Source organism: Myripristis murdjan, chromosome 13, assembly GCF_902150065.1.
Source record: "Myripristis murdjan chromosome 13, fMyrMur1.1, whole genome shotgun sequence".
NCBI lineage: Eukaryota > Metazoa > Chordata > Actinopteri > Holocentriformes > Holocentridae > Myripristis > Myripristis murdjan.
Genome location: NC_043992.1, coordinates 39,886,045 through 39,910,857, shown reverse-complemented (window position 1 = coordinate 39,910,857; position 24,813 = coordinate 39,886,045). Strand labels below are relative to the sequence as shown.

At 39.4% G+C, this 24,813-nt stretch overlaps 1 protein-coding gene across 1 annotated transcript in view; it reads right to left on the bottom strand.

Annotated features, from left to right (window-relative positions):
- Window positions 1-24,813, bottom strand: part of LOC115370146 (calcium-binding protein 8-like) — a 98,197-nt gene that overhangs the window by 4,696 nt on the left and 68,688 nt on the right. The window contains exon 5 of the mRNA XM_030067024.1: window positions 3,434-3,590. Within this exon, the coding sequence (XP_029922884.1) occupies window positions 3,434-3,590 (157 nt within the window). The remainder of the gene's footprint in view (window positions 1-3,433; window positions 3,591-24,813) is intronic.

Genomic DNA, 24,813 nt, shown 5'->3' with positions numbered 1-24,813 from the left:
AGACCGCCTGATTCCAGGACATCAGATGGTGGGAAAAAAAGGACTTTTTCCCTGCTTTTTTTAATCAATTACTTTGTCCAGTGTTGGTGCTGTTACCGGGGTAAAATGGATTTTCAGTAATAAATATTTTACTCAGACCAAAAGCTGTAAATAACAGAAAATATCAGAGATGAAGACAAACTTTCTTATTTTGTGTATTTCTCAAATGGTGGGAAATACAAGAATTTTATGTCTGTCTGTCTGAGTTGAACTGGGTGTCAGTGGAAAGAACAATGCGCTTTTCTACTTCTGCTGGAGTTTAAAGACAGGAGGAGAGCTGTGATCCAGACGTATGAACCTGCCGTCACCCTCCTGCACACCCTCAGCTGCCCAAAGGCAATCATGCCGCGACCAAATTTCCACAAGGATTTCTCTCTGCTACCCGCCGCTCCTGTAAAACGACCAGAGTGTACACTGGTTGCTGGGCTGCTGACATACATTATATATCATATCACCATCAACTGTACGTTCTCTTGTGCACTTCAAAGCATTCAAAATTGATTTCCACGCCTGCAGCTGGCAGCCAAGCAATCCCCGGACAGCTGCGAGTCCACACACGACGTGTCCTACGTGCTTGTGCCGTTGCTGTAAGTTGTTCAGCGATGAATCAGCGCCTGGTGAACCTGGACGCATGAGCGGTTACGTTCTTTATTCAGCTGTTTCTCAGCTAAAGACCACATTGATCCCACAGTCAGGTGAAGCCAGGGGGAAATCAAGTGCCTCTCAGGTGAGCTCATGCATCAGCGTGCAGAAGCAGTGAGCACTAGAGGGGCATGATGAATTGTGCTCTGTACAAACTGTACTGTGACACCACATATTGATTTCTGCGTGACTGAGGACGTTTAGGTGTCCCTCGGTGGCAGGTGGTCCTCATAGTCCTCAGGGGCCAGCAGACTTGATTGCTCTGTAAGGATCCTGAGGTGGTAAGTCACCATCATAAAAATCGAGCAGAGGCATGCTCTCCTCAACATGATGAACATGTGGTAATCTCAGAGTTCACTACCCTGCTCCCAGCGCTGCCCCACCCCCCACTTTTACAATATCCTGGTGGAGTGTGGTGCAATCTGTGTCTGATCACATTGTCAACACTCTTAGCCCTCACTGATTCTTGGGAATTTGAATAAAACAGGTTTTAATTTTGAAAAAAAAAGGTACCGGTGCAACCTCCTCATTTTGCATTTTTTTCATAAAATAGGCGTTTTTCCAGTTATTAGGCTACTTTGTTTTTGTCAACACCGTCACCGTAATGTTTTTTTTTTAATTTGAAAAACATATTTTTGTATTAAAGAGACTATTACTTATAACTGCCTCTGACGGTGGTGACAGTGGCCTCATTAAAACATACATTTCCAAAATTTATACCACTCAAGTCAATGGCTTCTTGCTTAACAACTTTATTTAACTATTTGGTACAAAAAATAAGAATCCTGAGCTCTGATATAAGCATTTTTCAGACTTCAGTCATCACCGTCAGACAGAAAACCTGACGGTGGTGACGTCTGACGGTGGTGACAAAAACCTGCTCTTTCACATGATCAGCATGAGTTGTTCACATTAGCCAGCTTGTTTTCGCCCTGTTGCTACCTGCATCAGACCTCTTCTTAAAAAGTATACATTTATTCCATAATCTAATCTAATATTTTTTATACAAAAGTGACGGTGTTGACATGTTATGGTTGTGACAGTAGCAGTGTCTGAAAATATGAAGAGATTTAAGAGAAAATAGCAAACTTCCAGGAGCCTGAGCGGTCTTGAAGCATGCAGTAGAGCTGAAGGTTTGAAAAGGGCTCCTCAGGAATGTAATTGACCTAGTAGTTTTTTTATTATTATTTTTTAAATAAATATCTGACGGTGGTGACGAATATCTGGGACACATTTTGAGCAACCACAAAATAATAGTAAATATTGTTCAAAACCCATCGTTTGTAGTTTTTAATACATGTTATGATGTACTCTTTCAGATATTATTCAATGAAATTATTACTTTTTGTTGTTTTAATCAAGTTGAAATGATTATCTCCTATCCGAGGACAACTGGTTTTGTAGGCCATGGGCCAACATATAATCATTAAATTAATACAAATTAAAAATAAACCTATAAAAGAACCTTACAAATGTGCAAAGGACCCCCTGATTATGCCCTTGATTCTTTTTATTCATTAAAATGTTGTACATTTCTAACAGAAATAGCATTTTTCTTAGTGGGACATGATTTATCCAAATTCTCAAGAATCAGTGCCCTGTAAATGTCGTCTAGGACCGGCCATTTTTGGCTCTGTATCGCTCCACCACTCCAGTTTCAGAAGGAAGCGGTGCAGGTAAAAAGGGTTTGGTCTCTGAGCATTTATTTTAGACCTCAGGAAAAAATAAATAAATAAATAAAGCCTGCAGACCTTGTCCAAACGCTGTAATGAGAATGAGAACACTGAATGCAGCACCATCTGCTACCTGCCTCTCACGGAGCACATATTTAATATCTGTGCTCGTATGCAGAAGCTGCTAAACTGAAAATGCTAATTGTAACTCTGCTTTGGTCCAAACTGAAGCAAAACCCAAACACATGTCATGTCATCTAAAATTTGCCATCCCTGCTGCAAGGGCTCGTGTGCAAGGGTGTTTTTAAAAGGCTAATGCTAATCTGTGTTTTATAGCAATGAAGGAGACAGCAGGGGAAAATTGTGGAGTGCTCATCAGACTGTACTAAAGAATGCAAAACTCCGAGTTTAATTGCTGTTTAGTTACAATGGTTCAAAAAGTCAATTTAAATGCATTTTGGTCAGATTTTCTGATCGATGTATTTCTTTGTGCCAAAACCCCAAAGCAGGAAAGACTTCCATGACTGACTCATCAAATTGGTAGCCTATCTACTAATACACCTGCACATGTGGAACCATTTTCCCATGGCTTTAAACAGGCTTTGCTTGAAAGAAACAATTACATTTCCATTTCCACTCTATGAAATGGAATGAAAACAAAATCCAGAATTGGTCTGCTCATATCTATGAATCTTGGCTGGCTGCTTTTGTAGAGGCAGGCCATGCATATTTAATTTGTTCTGCTCCCAAACAGGTGATCAGCTGACGCCCGTCCCCATGAACGCTCCAAATCAATAAATCAGCAGGTGTGCTGTGGTGCTGCTGGCTGTGGGTCACGATGGGACAGGTCAAATCCTTCCTGACAGCCCTGTGCTGCTCTCTCTCGCTGTTTCCTGCTCCCTCTCTCTCACACTCACTCGCATTTACTCACTTGTGCACGTACAGATGTACCCTCACTCATTCACTTTCCTTTCCAACTTGTGTGTGTGCACAGGTACACACACACACACACACACACACACACACACACCTGTCTGGCTGTCTTTTTGTATGGCTCTAGCTCCGGTTCTATAGCTCACCTCCCTCAAACTCCGTCTGACAGTTCCCCGAGTTTTCCTTCAGGCTCTCCTCTTCATTGATGATGATGTTCTCAATGTCCTTCATGGTCAGGTGGTCACGGAAGGCGTGGAACAGGATGTGTTTCAGCTCCTCCAGGGTGATCCTCTGCATGTCAAACTGCAGAGAGAAGGGGACGAAGAGAATTTCAGAAAAATGGACAGAGGGTTCATTTTCCTTTCCTGCAAACCGTGTGCACTGGGTGTCTCTCTGCAGCTGATTAAATTGAATGCCTGGAGTTTCTGCTTGAAAAGTGATTGATTAAACTTTAGGCATTTACACACCCCAACCCAAAACACACACCACAGCAGAACATTTGCAAACCCTACAGCGATGGTTGGCACCTTCTGCTCGAAAACAACACTCCATCTGACCCTAGAAAGTGGCGATTAAGAAATGAATGATTTCATGAATATTTTATTTTTAGGTGCCCAACAGCACCAAAGCGATAAAACACAACATAAAAATATCCTGAGCAAGCACATGAGCAAACACACCAAAAGGCAGACTGAGAAAGACAGAAATATCATCAACAAGAGCTCAGAGGCACTTGACCACACTGTGAAACCCTCTGAATCAAACGCATCAGTACACCCTTTCATAAAAAATAATAATAATAATAAAAAAAATCACATCTTAGTTTCCCACACCGAACACACTTGATGACTGACTGGGTAGTTTGATCATAAACGCTTATTAGTTGCTTACTTCACATCCCTTGTTGGAGCCAAGTCATAATCATCAGGGAAAATCGCACTAAGATGCTCTTTCATTGTGTCTGTGAGCGAGCTTTCCTCCCTCCCACTCTGGCTGGTGATGAGAGGCCCATAGATCAAAGCCAGCCTGTATTGCATTGTTTGTTTTGTTGCCTTGAAACAATTAATTCTCATGAAAAATCTGAAAACTATATTGTACACTTATTAATTGCTTCAAATGTTTTACAAAATAGTTTTATGCTGTAACATCTGAAAGCGATATACGCATATGCCTTCTTCAGCTAACAACAGTGCCCTAAAAATTTAGGGATCGTATTTATCATCCTGGATGTAATTCTGCAAATGTCGCTTATATACATTTTATTCAATTTTAGGATTTACATTTAATTGTCTCATCTAAATATTCTACTTTAGTTAAATTGCAGGCAGTGCACCATTATGTGTGGGTTTTGCCTGATGTCCCAGCATCTTGGACCAAACCAGTTGAGTGAAATATCTTATAGTGATGCAGAGCCTCTGACTGTGTTGACTGTAAGCTTTGATGCCAGTGTTATAACTTCTCATTTATTCTCGGGACTTGCAAAATGTCCACATTTGTTAAGAAGATGCAGTAGAACAAGAAAAGAAGTAAAATAGAGGCTACATCTTTTTCTTTTGGTATATGAACAGTTGCTAATCATAGGGCTATTTCAATCACTCTAATGGTCCTATATCAGTTTAAAGAGCAACTTTGTTATTCCTTTGACCTTGTGCTTTTCAGTCGAGGCTGGAGATGTCGAAAAAGGTTCTTTTGAAAGAAGGGCAGGAAAACCAAGACTAATTTGTGTTGGCATCAAGTAAAATCTTCTGAAGCTTCTTCATCAACAGTGACTGACAGGCCAGGAGAAGGTTACAGTGTTTGGGGGAAAATCACAGCAGATATGGGCTCATTTTCTTGTTCATACACGCTGGCATTAACTCAACATAAACTGTGTCAGGGGATAAAAGCAGAAGCAAACTAGTAACAAAGTAAGACTCCCACTCGAGAGTCAATACAGCAGCTCAAGATAGTGTCTCCGTTTGATTTAATCTTCAGGCTTGAATTTTTAATACTTTAGTACTTGATTTAATACTTCCTAGCAAAAGTGGTTTGTGTTTCTGCATGTTGTTTCAACTGTAAAAAGGCGTGACATCCACAAATCAGCTGTAAAGGATAGATTGGACAAAGAAATCATGCATTCTATCAGACTTTCACCACACAACCACTTTTTTTTTATTTTTTTATTTTTTAAGAGGAGCACTATATACTACTGCTGGGTCGTCAAATGCATGCAAGAACTTTTTCAAAAATATTTCCTGTCACTCAACACTTTCTATTGTATAAAATGGAAAAAAAGGCCAAAAAATCTTTAAAAATACAACTCCTGCTGCATCGGCTAAAACGGGTATTGCTAAATATATTTCAATGTCATGCTCCCGAAGTGCTGTGAAGTGAAAGAAGCCATTGATAACCATCAAGCCAAAAGCTTTGAGCATTTGTTTCAACTTCACAAAGACATCAAAAGCTAACATCACAGGCCTTTATCTAAAGTGTGTCTGCTGTGGCTCATCAGCATCAGGAGATCAACATCTGAAGACAATCATAGTGATGTCCCCTGAACTCTACATGTGATGGATAAAAAGAAAGTTAGCCCAAAATATAAATATATATATATATATATATATATATATATATATATATATATATATATATATATATATATATATATATATGTATTTTTTTTTTTTTTTTTTTTTTTTTCCCCACTCACCTCTAGTGCAGTCTATCCACCCAGCTACTTCCTGGCTTCCATTTTGTTGGGAACTATTTTTTGGGAATTATTCTCTATCCCCCATTCAAACGCCTGCCCACCACAAGGAGTATGAATTCGGCTTGGATAAATACAGTTTTGCCAGTGTTCTTTGTTCCTTACAAATGTGGCTCCATTTAAGAGGGAAATAAACAGACTTTCCAACGGTATAAGATTTATTGCCAAGAAGCATTGTTACAACAAAGAAATAATCTACTAAACACAAATTTCCTTACTTTTTGTGCGATGTTTATTTGTATAATATTCCTACTGTAACTCAACTACATATAGGGAAAAAAGACTGTGAATATAGGTTTATTTACATCTGAGCAGTTTGATCATTTGTGCAATGAGAATTATTAATGTGTAATTTTTTTTTTATTTTTTTTTTTATTGCAGAATGCCTATAAATTAAAATAATAATGTTAATAATACACCACCTGAAACATGAAATTTGAATCAGGAGCAGCAGCTGATGCTTCTTTATTAAAACAGGTTGTGTCATCATGTTTTATCTGTCACCTTCATACCCTCCAACTCTTTTGGGAAAAAAAAAATGTATTTGCAAAGTTGAAAAGAGCCTTCTTTGCGACTTGGAAAATTGACTGGGTGTAAGTTTCAGACCTTAATCAGGCCATGTAAGAGCTGCTGCTGTTCAGTTTTTCACATGTAAATTTGACTTAAATGATAGTTCAGGCTCCACAAACAAACACCCTGCCAGCCCTGGTGTATCAAGGTGAGGCCACACAGACCAGAAACCTAATCAAATCACACAGAAACCTTGATAAACTGCACTAGAGATAAGTAGGAAAACATTTTTTTTTTTTTTTTTTTTAGTATTTTGGGTGAACTGTTCCTTTAAAACACAAAGCCAGACACACACAGAAATGCCAAACACCTCAGTATGCCACACATTCCGTCTCACAATATTCAAGTCAGTTCCAAAGTGTTCATGTGTATAATTGGCCTTATCTCTCTCATATGTCCAACAGGCTGAAGCAGATGTTTGTTTTAGATGCAGATTAGAGAGGCCTGTTTGTGATGTTCCCTTCTCCCTCGGGATTACTGAAGCAGAATGACATGCTAACAGATCCTCAACAGGCAGCTCCACCACGAGCGATCCGGCAGCATCTGCCACTTCAAGTTAGTCTTTTCCCCCCCGCGGTCAACAGATCGCTATCCTAATTGTGTTTACTTGACCTTCATGCAACCTCGCTGCTCCTAATGATGCCATCATCGAGGGACATCAAGGGCCTGACACTATTTCATTTGCCAGGGAAATAGGGACGAGCCAGGGGATGGATTCACTGATTGACCACTTCACTGGCAGATGACAAAAGTCTCATTTTCTTCTCTCTTTCCCCTTCCCACCGACTTCCTCCACTCAGACTATTTTCATACCTGAGCAGAGAGTGACCTTCATGGGAGAGTGAAAACAGAAAAGGAAGAAGAATAGGATGATGACACTGGACATAAAGTCACTCCTGCAGAAAAGATTTTTAGGAGGACAGCTGGTGATGTGTGATCACAGTTTCATAAAGTGAACACCGAAGAGCAAATTTCCTCTCACCATGTGCAGAGAGGAAAGCTTCAGTGGTTCCTATAAACTGCCTAAGGCTTCATTAGACAACTCTGATTAATTGATTGAACGATTAATCAAAGTTACTGAGATTACAATATGGCAGAGTGCAATATCCAAATCACAGGAGCAATCATTTTTTTGATGAATTTAGATTTTTCGTGTGGCACAGCAGCATTGGAAATGAAAGATTATGGTGCTACACAGACTCCCTGGCTCTATATTTTCCAGATGTAAGAAAACATGTTTGTTTGATAGAGACCCCTGTAAAAATCACACAAATCAGTTTAATTGCTTTTTCAGTAACATTTTATAATAACCCCAGGCCCAACCAGGGACTGGGGTCGCAAACTAGCCTCAGCTATAAATCCCTGATACAATGCAACGGTTTCATGTTTTTAAAACTTGATACATTGTTTTTTGTATTGTCCCTGTTAAATAAACATAAATAAAAAATAAATAAAATCACTGATAAATGGTAAACTGATAATTCAACTTTAGTTAAAAGTTATTTTCCAGTTGCAAACAATGAAACGATAATTTATTATGATTACCTCTTACATAGTAAACAATATGTTCAGTTTATTGTTGCACACATTATAACATTTCAAACACTATATTAAGTACACTATAGTATTGGGACACACCTTTTAATCAGTGTATTCAGGTGTTTCATTCAGTGTCATTGCAACAGGAATATAAAATCCAGCAGCTGGCCATGCAGTCTGCCTTTACAAACATTGTGAAAGAATGGGTCGTTCCAAAGAGCTCACTGAAATCGAGTGTGGTGCTGTAATAATAATATAATAGGAAGCCACCGCTGCAACAAGTCAGTCTGTGAAATTTCTTCCCTCCCTAATATTTCACGATCCTCTGTAAGTGGTATTTTTGCAAAGTGGAAGCAACTCAGCCACAAAGTGGCAGACCGTGTAAAGTTACAGAGCGGGTCGCCGAGCGCTGAAGCACGTAGTACATACAAGTCGCCAACGCTCTGCTGACTCAGTAACTGCAGAGCTCCAGACCTCCTCTCCTCTAGTAGTATTTTGTCAAAAGGGTACCTGAATTTAGCAATGAACCTAGCAATGAATTGTCACGAGTGGGGTAACATCTCATGTAGTGTGGTGTTGCCGGATTCTATGTTAAGACAAGTTATGTTATGAGACGGCCCGAGGTGATCTTGCTTGCCATGTGATCTGATCGTCCTTGCCAAGGTAGCTCAGCATCGCCTTACGGTTTCATGACATATTTCTCGAAGAGTAATGAGAAAGACATATCTCATTATTGTCTCTGCCATGGTCTCTATTCATCACTGGCTTTTCAACACTTGGCTGCAGGTAATTTACGTCACCTGCTGCTAGTTAAACTCTAACTCATACTAGTCCTCTCCCCTCTTAATACTGTTCTGATAATCATTATAAAATGTTTATATATTAGCCAACAAAACTGATATTATGACAGAGGAGTACGTTAGCTACACACATACATAATATGAGTCTGATTTTTATGAAACCTGAAACTTGGAAAGATGCATAACATACACGGATTAGTCTGGTGGGAGTCCTGCCATTAAAGGACTCTAAGCGCTCCACCACAGGCCTTTTACAAACCCTGGAGGGATGAGGCATGTTGTTATTGATTGGCTGAAGGGCACCTGCATCATTTGTCAGGGCTGACATTACTGTTGCCTCATTGTTAAAGCCATGCAGCCGACAGATAGTCAGCTTGGGTGACTTTTAAAGTGTTCCACCTTCAAAATACACCATCGTGCCTAAAATAAATTACAGGTAACGTGATAGGAAGCAGTGTGAGTAAGATATCACTTGGCACAAAAAGTACAAACTTAGAACATGTCAGCAACCTAACTAATCTCTTCTCATCTTTAAGAGTCACCAATAAAACAAAATTGAAATGATAAAAGTATGATCCAGGTCAGTCTAAGGACATTTAAACAGGGATCTTTACTCTGAAGGAAGTAGCTGGCTCGAGTGACTGTGTGGCTGTTTATGTACCATTTAACGTTCCAGCGGTGGGTTTGGCTGACATAATGTCTTTCAGAGGCTGTAGAGGGACTAAATATTGCTCCAGCATTTTGACGAGGGAAAAACTGGTATGGTTATATTCAAAGGAGTCCCTTGACCTCTGACCTCAAGATATTTGAATGAAAATGGGTTCTATGGGCCTGCGCGGGTCTCCCCTTTGCAGAAATGTGCACCTTATGCATCCCTTACAAGTTGGAACAAAATCAGGTGCAGGTTTTTGCATACAGTCCAAATGTATTCTTTGGCCCATTGTAAAATGGTGCATTTGTGCAGACTGGGGCAGACTTCATTTTTGAATAATTACAGCCATTTGAAATATTACAGCCACAAAACAGAGACCTAGGGCAATTAAAAACAAACAAAAAACTGGTGCCTAATCAAAGACAATGTTTATCACAGATTTATGGCTATAATAACTTGACACACAGTGCTGACCGGCATCTCAAATCAATCGTCAGGTTCCCAGCTTTCAGATGATGTGTGCCACTTCTATTTAGCATCTACCGTTCACCTTTTGTCTCCGCTTGAATATCCCCTCCCCCCTCTAAGATGTGTCTAAAGAAAGGGACAGAGTGGTAAGGGGTTAACATGCAGCCAAGTGCAGGACGTGGGACTGTAAGATGAGGGGTGGGAGTCACCCTATAAGAGCGAGCTATGTCCTTTATAGCATGACACCTGCGAACGAGAGCCGAGGCGTGTTCACTTGCTCTCTCTGATGGACCTGCTGGGTTCAACCCTTTCCTCAACTGGCAATTTATAAATTTGCACTTATAAATTTGCAGACAATGCTCTTCACAGGCTGTGCAGAATCTGATTATATGCATTTGCTAATCTAAATATCAAGGCAGTGGACTAGGAACTGTTTTTGAAACCAACATAGAATAAATATCTATGCCTCTGAAAAGTGCTGTTGAAGGGGTCATTGGATTTCATTGCATACAAATATGTAGTGTAATCACTGTATACTGTAAAATTCAACAAGTAACCAACCCTCTCCTTCAAATAGCAGTGTAACAGTATCTCTCTTAGGCAGGTGACAGTCTCTCATTATCACTTTGAATTTTTTGCAGGATTACAGAACACATATCACAGTGGATGACACTTAAGCACAGAGCATTTGAACAGAAAAGATACAGCCTTTGGGCTTTGTATAAGCTTGGCAGGCAGGAGAAACGCTGCTCAAAGTGTCTGCAACAGTCAGAGCTCCTGCAATTTCAATGAGTAAACAAGGGATGTAAAATAGTGACACAAAACAAAAACTAACCCAAAAAAAGACTTCTGTAGTCGTTACAAAGGAATCAGACCTCATGTGATCAGTTGGTTTTCAGGAGGAAAAAAAATCCCACAACAATAAATCAGAACTGAAGGTGAGTCCATATTAGGGCTGCCCAATATTTTTTTTTTTTTCTAATTTTTGGAGCATGAGGCATCAAGACAAATTTATTTCAGTTATTTATTCATCATGGCATTTTCTGCACTCACAAATTGCTCACGAGGCAGAGTACAGTAAATTATTTCTTTTTTTTAAAAAAAAAAAGAGAGAGAGATTTTCTCAGTCCCTGAACCCAGGGACTCAGCATCGCTCCAGAAACACCATAAAAATAATAATAATAATAATAAAAAAAACCCTAACCCTAACCCTAACTATGCCAATACAGTCATGCAGTTTCTTACACTCTGGAGGCTGCAGTCGTCAGTTACAATTTCACTCTTTCCTTTTGACTTTTGTGCTGCCCTGCCTGGCAACTCTATCCAATCAGGAGTGCAGGAAAGAAAAACCCTGCATGCCAACTGGGAAAAAAAGTAGCATTTTTACTGACTCGGCTTATTCCAGTTATTGAATATTTTTACATGGAATTAAATGGGGCTGTTCTGCCCATCTTACTGGCAATAACATTGAATGTTAATGAGCAGGGGTCTTGACAGCCATTAGCCAGTATGCAGTGACCAAATGGACTATGCAAGAGGTCATAAAGTAATGGAAGCAATTACTGAATTCCACGTAACAACCTTTTAGCTATATTCAGATTTCAGGGCATCAATTATATGCAACCCTTTCTGCTGCTCTGTCTGTTAAATGCATATTTCTACTATTATTTATTGCTAGGTGTTTTATTATTTCCCAGGCAGTTAGTGCACAGTCTTGTTCCACTCACAATATCTGGACAATGCTGAGGACTTGTCTATTAACTATGACACATTTCAGAGGGAAAAATCTTATCAAATACACATCTTCAAAACTTTTTTCATCTGTCTCATAATATTAATATTAACTTACTTTATTCATGCAACCATAATACATACTGTAATTACAGCGACTCTTTGTACACTGAAATGGTTGCAAAAGTTCAATGCTCCTTTGTAATAATCACAATATATATTAGTGGAATTATTAATACTAATACTACTTTTTTTCGTTGTTTTAATTGTTCATATGTCTATTTTCTTCTGTTGTTTAAATTGTTCATATTTCTATTTTTTTCTATATTCCTTGTTTATAGTGTTTATATTGCTTGTTGCAATGTTATATTGCTTGTTGTTTTTACTGTAAATTATGCTTAATATTTTCCTATCCACTTTGCTGCTGTAATGCTGGAAATTTCCCCACTGTGGGACTAATAAAGGAATATCTTATCTTATCTTATCTTATCTTATCTTATCTTAATACAATAGTTCTGACTTGTTTTTGTAAGTTGTAAGTTTTTCAAAATAACACAAAAAAATTACAGTTATATACGGCCAGTGTGAGGTGTTACACAGGCAGCAAACCATAGTTAATACATTATATCTTTTTTTTCTGGCCATGTTTAACGTGTAGGTCCAACAGACATTCTTTTTGTTTATCAAATGGAGGGTCAGCATCTTTATCGATCTCCGCCTTTAAACAGCCTTTCCATCCACGCTGAAAGGCCCCAGCCTTCAGAAGGAATTTATGTCTCCATTACCACTGTGTCACCCAGCCGTCAAAGGGCAGAAGATTAATTACGAAAAAAAAAGAGAACATAACACACAATAAGAATCACAACAGGCGGGGGAATGGGTTGGGGCCCGTAGCTCAAACCAGTCACCACGGTGTAGAGAGTGACAGAAACACTGACCACAGAGGGAGTCAACGATAAGGGCCCAACATTTTGAGTCTTGTTTATAAAACCTTGATGCATGCAAGCCCTGATGACAATATTTTATCATCCTTATGCTGTGCTTTCAGATCTCTTGTTCAGTTATTTATGTGGAAGAGATCATGAACACTATTAAAAAACATACATAAACAGAATCTGCACAGCTGCAAATAAGCAGCAGCATGACAGATATAAAAACATCAGGCAGGAATCTACAACAGAACAAAACATCCAACAGACAGTGGAAGCCTGACAGTGCCTGTGCTTACATGCAGGAGATTTCTTGAACCTTAAATTAATCATTCCAGTTTCAAGCTGAAGTGCTGCATGGATGCAAAATAAAGTGACCTGATAAATGCCTGCTCATCTACTCCAAAGACTTTAAGCAGGACATACAGCAACTTCATTTTTTTTTTTTTTTTTTTTTAAACGAACAAATAAATAGTCATAAACATAGAACAAAATAAAGACATGAACAAAAAGTAAAAAGAAAAAGTAAACAACAACCAAAGAGCCAAATCAATCTGTCATTTGCGTTCAAAAGGGAGTGGGAGGAAGTCGAAACTTGTCTAGTCCCACCCCTTCACCTTACACTATTAATCAATAATTAACCCGCTTCCAAATAATAATAATACTAATGATGATGATAATAATAATAATAATAATAATAATAATAATAATAATGATCACAACATAAACAAAACAAACCAAATACTAATAATATAATACAAATAATAATACTCAAGAAAGAAAAATAAATACATAAAAAAGAGGAAAAAAAACAAAAACAAAATAAGAAGCTGTGTCAACCGTCAGCGCTATTTATACAGTTTCACCTTTATACCTTTCAAAAATTATACTCTTATATATATTTTTAAGCTGCTCTATGTTTGGACATGGTTTCAGTTTATCATGCAGACTGTTCCAAATTTTTACCCCATAAACAGACACACACAAGCTTTTCCTGGTAGTTCTCACTTTTACGTTCTTAAAATAAAACAACCCCCTTAAGTTCTATTTTCCCTCTCTCTGACTGAACATGCCCTGAATATTTCCTGGTAGTTGATTATTTTTGGCTTTGAAGATGATTTGTGCTGTTTGATATTCTATTTGATCCTTGAATTTGAACAGTTTTGACTGAAGGAACAATGAATGTGTGTGATCCCTGTAACCTGCTCTGTTAATGACCCTGGCTGCTCTCTCTTGGAGAACGAATAGAGATTGTAGAGAACTCTTGAAATTGTTACCCCAGACCTCAGCACAGTAGGTTAAGTATGAGTAAGGTGAAACTAGAGAACAGTACAGAATGTGAAGTGAGTTTTTATCCAGAACCTATTTTGCTTTATTTAACACTGCAAATGTTTTTGACACTTTGGACTGTAAATGTTTTATGTGAGGTTTCCAATTAAGATTTTCATTAATTATTACTTCAAGAAATTTGGTTTCTGTTACCCTTTCAATGTCCACCCCATCAATTAGAACCTTTGTTTGTGTAGTTTTTCTGCAATTCCTGAATAACATTATCTTTGTTTTGCTCAGATTTAATGATAGCTTATTTATATTAAAACATGATTTTAATTTGCTCATTTCTGAGTTAACCAATATAAGTATAAGTTAACCAATACAAAATATATTAGTGTCATCGGCAAACAAAACAGGTTTTAATTATTATTATTATTATTATTATTATTATTATTTTTTTTTTTTACATGCCTTCTAATAGAGATGGACACAAAGATCTCTTCTTTCCATCATGAAACAGAGGGAGGACTGTGCAAGAAAAGCCTCACAACTTATAGAGAACAATAAACCTGCACTGGGGCATTCCCTAATCCTTAAATATTGTCGGGAACAAGTCATGTCAGTTCAGTTTTGTTTTGCAGCTGACATGTTTCAGATGTTCCCAGATATTATTTTACATTCCTCTCATGTGGACGAACATGTGCATAGAGAATAAAAAATCTTTCAGGCAATGATCTGCTTACATAACTACTAGGCCCAAATATTTGTAATTAAAGGTGTATATCGCTCCTTTCACACTGACAGATTTACATTACATGAGGCATTTTTTCCCACTCTGAATATGCTATTATTCCAACTATTAGTGGAATATTAGGGTCCATGTAAATGCAGCCAATAAAACATATTAGGTTCACAGATAACTAATGTTAACATGTATGCACCATATATGAAGTTATTGTTCTTGTGGCTTTTGTGAACATATTCAAGCTGATCAAAGGACTTCAGAAGCAGCATTTGCTCACAGGTCTTTTACACTGTGTGAAACCCTCTGGGAAATCTATTTGGAGCTCAATACTGAACAGACAATACTTTGACCTCTAAGAGGAGGTTCACTCTCTTTATATTCACTTTTCATTTACTGCGAACACAATGACGTGAAGCCACGGCCCAAGGCAAAACCACAGGACAGCTAACCTCAGATGTGTTGAACTCTAAGGCTATTTGTGGAAGGTGAGGGAACAATGAGAGCTGCCTGAAGCCATTGAGCTGGCTATCGGTAGCCAATTACTGCTGGTATGATTAATCAAGGAGAAATTACTCCCATTAACCCCTGGAGAGGAGAAGGCTAGAGGAGCTGCTTGGGGGTTATGGCCCTCATTAGTGGGATTCAGTGGATCTATATGCCCAGACTCATCTAATTCATTACCTTAGCGGAGAATGAATGAGGAATATAAGAGGTGGCAAGAGAAGGAGAAGAGAGGGCAGAGTAGAAGACAGCAAGAGACAAAGGGCTGAGGGCAGGGAAAGGAGGGAAACCAAATTAACTGTGAGTAGAACTTGAACGCAGCCTGATAAAAATCTGAACAACTTCTAGTAAGTTAGACTATAATTAAGCCCAAAGGGTATGAGGTTTTTTTTTTTTTTTTTGGAAATCCAATCCATACTCAAAACTGCTGATGCTGCTGAAGTTCATATTTTTAAATTTGCAAATTTTACCCCAGTTTAACCCAAATCTGACTGAATAAGTGTCAAGATTAGCCCGAATTTACCTAAAACCAATCTTGTCCAGGCATTATTGTCGAGCTGTAAAAACAGGTTTCATATACAAATAACACTACCAGTTCCAAAGATGTTTAGAAGTGATCTTGATGTTTTTGCGGCTCTTAAGTTCTACAGATGCCACAGACATCACTGGATGACAGAGAGGCACATGAAAGATCTCTGTTTTTTGTTTGTTTCTCTCTTTGCTCTTAGCAAAGGCCTTAAAAAACAACCTCAAACATGAAATGCAAGAGAAAGCAGAGAGAAGCATCTACACGCTGGCCCACCTCCTTTTTCCACATATCTGAAATTAAAATCAACTCCACGGAAATGTCACGATAAGGTTTCGTTTTTCTTATTTTTTTTTTTTATTTTTTATCATATATTCACTGTCGTCGAGGACTAAGGACTCAAAGCATACACTCAAATGAAGGAAAAAATCAAGGAATTCATCCCTTTTTTGGCTCCCTACCATCTTGAGCACAGCTCAGAGAAAATCCTAAGTCAAACCATCACAGGAAATGCTAATACACTGAAGCATATAATGATGAATGATGAGCAAAGGGCCTAAATTTTTTGAAGCCTTATATCCAATATGAAACATCCAGCCCTTCGTCCTTGAAGTTTCTGGTGCTGGTGTGAAATGATGAGCAAGCAGTGAGCAACAGGCCTACGTTTTTTCAGCTCAATCTATCCAACGACCGATTTTGACTATTCATCTACATCGGATCCTACGCTGTGATTACTTAACAGATAAAAATGAAGAAGCACCCCTCCAGTAAATCTAATGCAGTGGCATAATGTAGTCCAAGGCATTTAGTTTGACTGACAGAGGAATCATTAAAATTCTGGGCACTCAAGACCACAGGAGATCCTCCTCTTGGTTATGTGTGTGTGTGTGTGTGTGTGAACTGCAAAAAAAATTGATGGCAGTTCATCTTAAAAACGTATGCCTACCTGCTGGCTTAACATTATGAGTAAAACCCACTTAAGAGGAGAATTTTTTCAACATAAAAAGTCATGTTGAAAATGTTGATAGAGCTGCTAGGACTCCATTCTTTCAATTCAATATTTCAAATCCATATCTGGCAAGCAACAAATTATGGATTTCTGACAAAAGAACTAGGCCGTGTCACAACATGAGTTTGCTTGTCAAAGATAACACTGCTTTGAGACTGTCTGACATTCAGTCTTCTGTTTTGAAGCAGCATACACACACAGATGTTCTACAACCAACTGCATACAGATGGGCATAACAGACAATAACAGTCATGGTGCACAAATAATGTAAAATCATTATAGCACAACACAGAGACCACATGATAAACAAAACAAATACATACTAAATAACTAAATAGGGAACATGAGCCAAACAACAATCAACTGGGCTAAGTAAAGGCCTGTTGCCCAAAAGCATGCTGGGAAACTCGACCAACTGGAGTTCACTCAGACGTCACTGCAAGAGACAGAAGAGGAAGAAGAGAGACATTTTTTCACTACATTTATAATATTGCACTAGAAAAAAAGCCGTTTAAGACGTTTAAGACGTTTTGAATGTTCCTGCTGCTCGACACATTTAGTGTCCTGTGTGCTGGCCAGGGTTTTGGTAAGCGGTTGCCATGGTGACATGATAAAGCAGGCGCATAATACTGAAACACTAGAAGTGGCTAAAGTTTCTGAAAAAGCTTTAAATGTGCTCGTTCTTGCTGCCAGCCGCGTGGCCATGTGATAAACCACCATCGCTATGCGGTTGTTTTTTTAATTATTTTACTTAATTGTTGCTGTTGCTAGGGGATTGGCAGGCGGTTACTATGGTGCTCTGGGTGGTTGCTAAGGTGTTCCTGGGCAGTTGCTATGGTGTGTTGGGTGGTTGCTAAGGCATTGCTATGCGGCTGCTGTGATGTTCCTGATAGCTGCCAAGGTGGTGCAAAGCGGTTGCTATGGTGTTCTGGGTGGTTGCTATGGTATCTGAGGTGTTTGCTAAGGGGTTGTTAAGGTGTTTGGGGTGGTTACCAGGGACTTGCTACGGTGTTTGTGGTGATGAAGTTAAAGATAATACATGTGTCAAGATGGCGGTGCTCTCCCCGATGTGGCTGTTCCTTGTGTCTGTCCCGTTTGTTTCCATGACAACAAACACCTTGACCTCCTATCGGCAAGACCCATTACAGACTGGGACACTGTACGGTGAATCAGATCTCACCGAGAGTTATTGTTTTGAGTACCTCCCGCCGGAGATCGCTCAACCAGCGTGTGGGGAGAAGTGTGCTGTAACTTTCTAAGCAATCATGAACATGGGAACCAAATATGACCTCTCTACAGAAAATACTGAAGTCTGAGAAAATTTGATTAACTCTGAAATTATTAATATCTTTTTATTTCAAGTTTAAACAGGTTAGCATCAGTGGCATTTTTTGGTGTGTAAAATATCATATTGCTATGAATATCTGTTGTACTTTGGGAGAAAACACAGTTTCAGATATGATGCAGTTAAAAAAGACAACCACTAGATTGCAGCACCACACTGTTACATAACTGTGTGTCTGTGACGTCGTCGTCAAAATGTGAAACAAAGTGACGCCAGCAGCGGCTGAGGTAAGTGTGAAAAGCTGGTGGCGCCATTTTGAACGATGTTTTTGCCAGCTGGGATGCCTTCACACTGCCTGATAGACACTAACTCTTTATCTGTGGGCCTTAACACATGTTGTTAACATAAAGATGGTGCACGTCTTCTTTCTCAGCAACTTCTGCTCAGTCTGATCATAACAGCCTCACATGAATAACACATTATGATTCATGACCATCAAAACCCAGGCAGCTAGTGTGGCTCAGTGGGTGGAGCAGTGGGACTGTAATCAGCAGACCCCCAGTTCAAATCCCATTTGTCTTAATTGTCTTTTTTTTTTTTTTCTGAGCAAGATTACTGCACTGCACAAAAGTGAAGTCTGTGTGGGTCAGTGGGTAGATCAGTGGTCTTGTTATCAGAATGTCCCCAGTTCAAATCCCATCCCCAGAACTGTGTGTTGATTTTTTTTTTTTTTTTTCTGAGCAAGATTACTGCAGTTTCTAACAGTGCAGTCTGTGTGACTCAGTGGGCAGAGCAGTGGGCTTCTAATCAGAACATCCCCAGTTCAATTCTCATCCCCATTTTTTTTTTTTTTTTCTGAGCAAGACCATGGCAGCTACACAAACCACTATATGCGCAGAACAGCAGGCACATTCAAAATTTCTTCTGAAATTTTCTAGTTATTATTATTGTTCTGGACACTTTTCAGTGTGCTACTACTCCTGCAGCTTTTGCATTATCCCCATACAACAAATATGACAAACGTGCGGTCCAATTGCAAGAAGTACGCTATTACAATTATTAGCAATTTGACTTACCAATTTTTTGCAATTCCACCTAAACGAAAAATGTTGCCCATAGGTTGCCCATAGGAAACACACTTTTTTACCTCGCTCCAGTTCTGACATTTTTGGGAACTGACACACAGTTTTTGCACAATTTGCCAGTCAAAGCCTTACATTTCTGCTGATACATTCTATTTGCTGATGGGACTTACTGTCATTGATTAATAAGCATTGGTTTGACAATTACTTTGAAGAGATTATCTCACACTGAACACTGGCACTCATGCGGTGAACTTTCTAGAACATGACATCTGTCTCTGCGCAGACACTGACAGACCTGCGTGTCATTGGCTAGCTGACACCCGGAGTAGCATTTAAGGTTTTTGTCATTTTGAGTGCTGTGTTCTTTCTGCACTATAAGTATATTTGGACACTGAATATTTCTACAGTGCATAATAGGGGTGTCACAATTCTCCAAATCCTCGATTCGATTTGATTTCCAATTTTAGGGTCACGATTGGATTCGATTCTCGATTTTTTCTTCTTCTTATAGCACAGGCGCCTATGCCATTTTTAGACTAGTCTAGTCTACAATCATTGGTTTTATTCATTAAATTTTGTAAATCTTATTTCAAAAGATCGGCTACATAGTCTCATAAGTGATGCAATTTTCATGATTTTTGTGTAATGTATCACATTATAGACACTAATGGTCAAATTTAAATAATTTATTTACAATATAAAAGTAACAATCTTGTTCTCAGTCAAGTGGAAAACAACAAAAACAAATATAATAATAATAATAATAATAATAACAAAAATGAGAAGACACAGAGCATGCCTGCCATCTAGTGGCTCTTTTTGATACAGAGGTGTGCAATGATGCCTGCGAATGTGTCCTGCCATGTTGGTTGTGTTTCTCGTGGCCGGGTATGGTTCACGCACATAGCATAGCTGGCACACAGTGGTCTTCTTGTTGACAAGGCGAACGTTGCCGACATAACTCAACGGCAACGCGAAATACTTCCACACTGCTGATTTGAGAGATGCAGGAGTGGGTTCAAGCTCCGGTGCCACCGCGTCTCCTTTATCTGTACCACCTGCCATCATGTCATACGGTAAGCTGCAGGTTAGCAAACTTGTGGCTACTACTGTGTATGCTATGTTGTCATGTGTTTTCCCCTCTTTGCACACCTCCCTGATGTATGTAAACCTGGGGGGGGGGGGGTCGTCGATCCTCTCTTTGATTTCGATGATCGAGACCATGACGTAATTTTGATCAATTTCGATTAAAAATCGAAATAATGACACCCCTAGTGCATAAGTATGACTTTTACTTTAGCAGAAGATCTGTCAGAAGATGTCTTTCACCACTGGCCATATAACACCTGTTCATCTATGTCTATAAATATTTACTTTTAGTGTACATTTCAAAGCGATTTACATTTGACTCTAGAATTTCCAAATGTCCCTGCCTCTATGTATCTCTACATTTTGGTCTCAGTGGCCACTGGCATTGCTGCCACTCCATCTCAGCCACCACCACAAACACCCTAGCAACCTCTTAGCAAACACCCCAAATACCATAGCAACCTTCTAGAACACCATAGCAACTGCCTAAAAACACCTTAGCAACCATCAGGAACACCACAGCAACCACCTTAGTCAACCATCTGGAATACCATAGCAACCACCTAGCAGCGTCCTTGCAACCACCCACAACACCATAGCAACTGCCCACAAACATCATAGTGACCACTCAAAAGACCACAACAGCTGCCTGGCAACAACCTGGACCACAGTAACTGCCGGCCAATCCCCTAACAATGGCAACAGTTTAGCAAAATAACTAAGAAAACAAACACAACCTGCAAACGGCGTAGGGTTGGTGGTTTACCACATGGCTACACAGTCGCCAACGGGGGCAGGCACATTTAAAGTTTCGTCAGAATTGTTTTCCAATTCTAGTTATTGCTATTAGTGTTTTTATGATTATTACTATTGTTGCAACCATTAGTATTAGTATTGCTGTTACTGCTATTATCACCACTAGCATTACTATACGGGCCTATGTCGAACTTGCATTCCCCCTGGGGACAAATAAAGTATGATTGATTGATTGATTGATTGATGTCCTGCAATGTGCTCCTCCCTACTCTCTTTCTCTTTCTGTCCCTCTTCCTCACCACTGTCGCCCTGCGCTCTGGTCCATGGATTTGGCCAATATCTGTTGGTTTTCTTCAAAGCACCTTAAGATAACTTTTGCTATGATTTGACACTGAATTCAATTAAAATGAATTGAATTTTGCATTTTGTGTGTGTGTGTGTGTGTGTGTGTGTGTGTGTTTAATTTAAGTGACTGTGCAGGAGATGCAATAATGTGCTACTGAAACTTTCCAGAATCACTAGTAGCCTAGGTTACTCCAATGTAAATAAAGCTATATAGAACACATGGAGGATGGCATGCAGCAGAGGGCAGTGAGCTAAGCTGGAGAAAAAGATCAAAAAGGTCAGAAATTAAATTTTCTAAAAGATCATGTAGAGAGACTTCATTTGGAGCAGAGAAAGCATAAGAAAGAGACATAACAACTGGAGAAGCTGAGGACGGGTTGGTAGAGCTGCTTCTTCAAAAGCAGCAAAACTTCAAACAGCACTGTGCTCGTTTTTAAGGGCTAAGAGAGGAGAGCATCCGTCCAACCTTTCCTTACACAGGACAGATTGCTGTGCAGGAACGCTGTACTGCTTAGGACTCTCGCCACAGACTCCATCTTCATTAATATGCACACAGCGTTCTGGATAATAGCACGTGGCTGAGGTCTTATTTTGAATAAGCCTCTTAGGTGCATCTTTAATATCCTGGTTCCCCTACGTTTGTAACAGGCACAGTCATCCTGCATCCAAAAATGATGTTCCTGCTGGAAACTGTCATTTTCCAGTCAATTCTGTGCTACAGTTGGTGGTGCTTTTCTTCAGCAGATCTACAGGACATGAAGTGATGCATGCTGGGAATGCTGTGATTATACATCATGAGGCAGAGCAGCTGCAGACAAGTTAACATAAGGTGTAAAATAAACCATTTAAACTTGACATATTCCAGATATGTTTTCAGGTGTTTCATAAATGGGATAACAGGGTTGTTTTGAATAGTATACAGATTGCGTAAATATTGTACTGTTAATTTACAGAAAGGAACTTCTAGCTATAAATATGCGTTGTTTTGTTCAATCTAATGACAAATAATTTCAGACATGATTACTAAGCCAATCACCCACCGATAAAACTCCGTGCATTGTGCATTATTGTGGACAGTTGACCTTTAGTTTTACATCAACCACACTAGAAATGCGCAACTACAGTATGACAAATTATGTTGTCTGACAATTCCATGACTCTCTTTTTTTTCTCCTGTATTTTTTGCACATGAATATTGGAAGGCATTCCATTGAGTACCCCATAAGTCTATCTGTGTCAACCATTTGTTCCATGCAGTGAAAAAAATAGATGCCTGGCTGGATTAATGCATCCTTGAATGAAAAAAGAAGTGAAAACTTGCTGAGAAGAATACATTTTAAATATAGTATTGCACATGTGTAACTACATTGTTTAATATAGAATGTGTATCTTCAAATGCAACACACAGCACAAAATAAATGAGCGTTTGTGGGCTATAATTATCAGATTACACTGATTACTGTGTAACACGCACAATGCAATTTTATCTGACCACGAGATGGTATTAAGATCAACAACATGTTTGTTTCCTTTGCCCCTCCAGTCCAGGACAAACTGTGCTAAACTCAGCGCTTACTGGCTAAGAGTTAAGCCAAACCAACCATGGGGGATTTCCTTACATTTGTATTCACGTTCACTTTTTGACTTAAACATGGCCTTTTTGATTTTGTGCCACCACTTGCCCCAACTGCTGCTTTCACTTGATTCATGGGTTCTACCACTGTGGATTTTCAAGAACAGAAGGCGGGAGCTCCTCTTTGAAACAACAGGTGGAGTAGCAGGAGGAGCTTGAGTCTGGCACAAGTTTTGGCAACAAACATTGAGGAGATATATAAAAAAAAAAGGCCTGAAAACAGCATCATAGCTGGTCTCCGAAAGCTGGGATTGGTTTGTATCATAGCGTCTCAAAAAGAGTGCACAAACCACAAAGTCATTTCAGGATTGTTAATCAGTTATGAAAATCCATAGTGCATGTTTAAGGAATGTCATTGTATTTAGGGAATATTAAGAGAAAATTGGTGCTCACAGAGTACTTGCCGAGTCTCTGGCTTATGTATGTGTATATACGTGTGTATATACAGATCTAAGTGAATGCATATGTAGAGTGAAGACTTCAGAAGAGGTGCCAGCTCTGGCCAGGGATCAAAATGCTGCTCTCCTCTGTGTGTGACGGCACTGTAACGGCTGGAGAGATTGAGACAAATGGAGTCATTCTCACCACAATAATGCATCATAATCCAACATGCTCGACCTCTGCACTGGAATCTGAGGATCAGCATATTACACGAATGCTGCTCACAGAGGATTGGTTGGGAAAAGTCTGATTAGGAATATGGAGAGGGAGAGGGAAGGGGGAGCGGGGTAGGGAAGGTGCTGATCAGCTGTCAGTAATGTCACGTCCGTGTACCACCTTCATTAGTATTCAAGGCCATGGCTGACAAAGGGAATATTACTATGATTTTCTACCCTTTCTGCCTTTGCAGAAGGCAGGTGAACGCCCTCTCAGTGTATTTACATCCTACATGCTAGCCTTGAATCAATCAGACAACCAGCAGGCCATTGTCAATGGCAAGTATCTGCAGTGCCAGAGGCTTTCCCGCGGCTATGTGGGTGAGACGAACTCGAGAGTTTGACACAGCCCACAGTTAGGATCCACTATCAACCTACAAATCATCAGATACCACTCTCCCTGATGAAAAAAGGTGTCATTGAGTTCTGTGCTCTGCAGTTCACCTACATTAAAATGTATATCTGTGAGGAAAAAGTAGAGGCAGAAACATGTGGTGTCAGATGTTTTTTATGCATTAAGGTGAAAAGCCATGGTAAACCTCACTGCAGCCCGGGGCTTATGTGAGAAGAACGGCTAAGTGCTTGCTCTCCTCAGCGTACCTGCTTGAAGCATGGCTGCCGACATGAAGCAGTTCTACATTTGCATTTCAACAATTTGGTGAGGGAACTTCATTTCTGCATCTTTTCACCTGAAGTGATGTGGCCAGTTTGGATAAAAAATGACAATAATTACAGACAATTAATCAGTCAAACTTATGAATGGGTATCTGTCAGCATACACAAATTCTGCCCAAAGTTTAGTCATTAATCTGTACATTGTCAGCAAGAAAAACAAAATAGAAACCGGTGTAACTAGTGTACAAGTGATAGTTGGCTCCTCTGAGATTGGAATTACGCCAAATGCAGTAAATAATGGATAACGGGGAGGGAAAGTGCTAATTAGCACGCCTGCTGGTTGTGTTCATTCTTGAAAAACAACTTCCTATGAGCAATTAGCTGCATGAAATTTTCCCAATGATATCTTTCCCTTATCACACCCAATGAAGAAAGATGATGCACAGGCCAGGAACAGCACCGGACCGCATTTATATCATAAACTGGCATATTACCAATAACCTAAACAGATTTTCAAGCGATCTTCATCACGGCCAAGTTAGCAGCCTGCTCCTCCAACTATTCTGAAAAACTA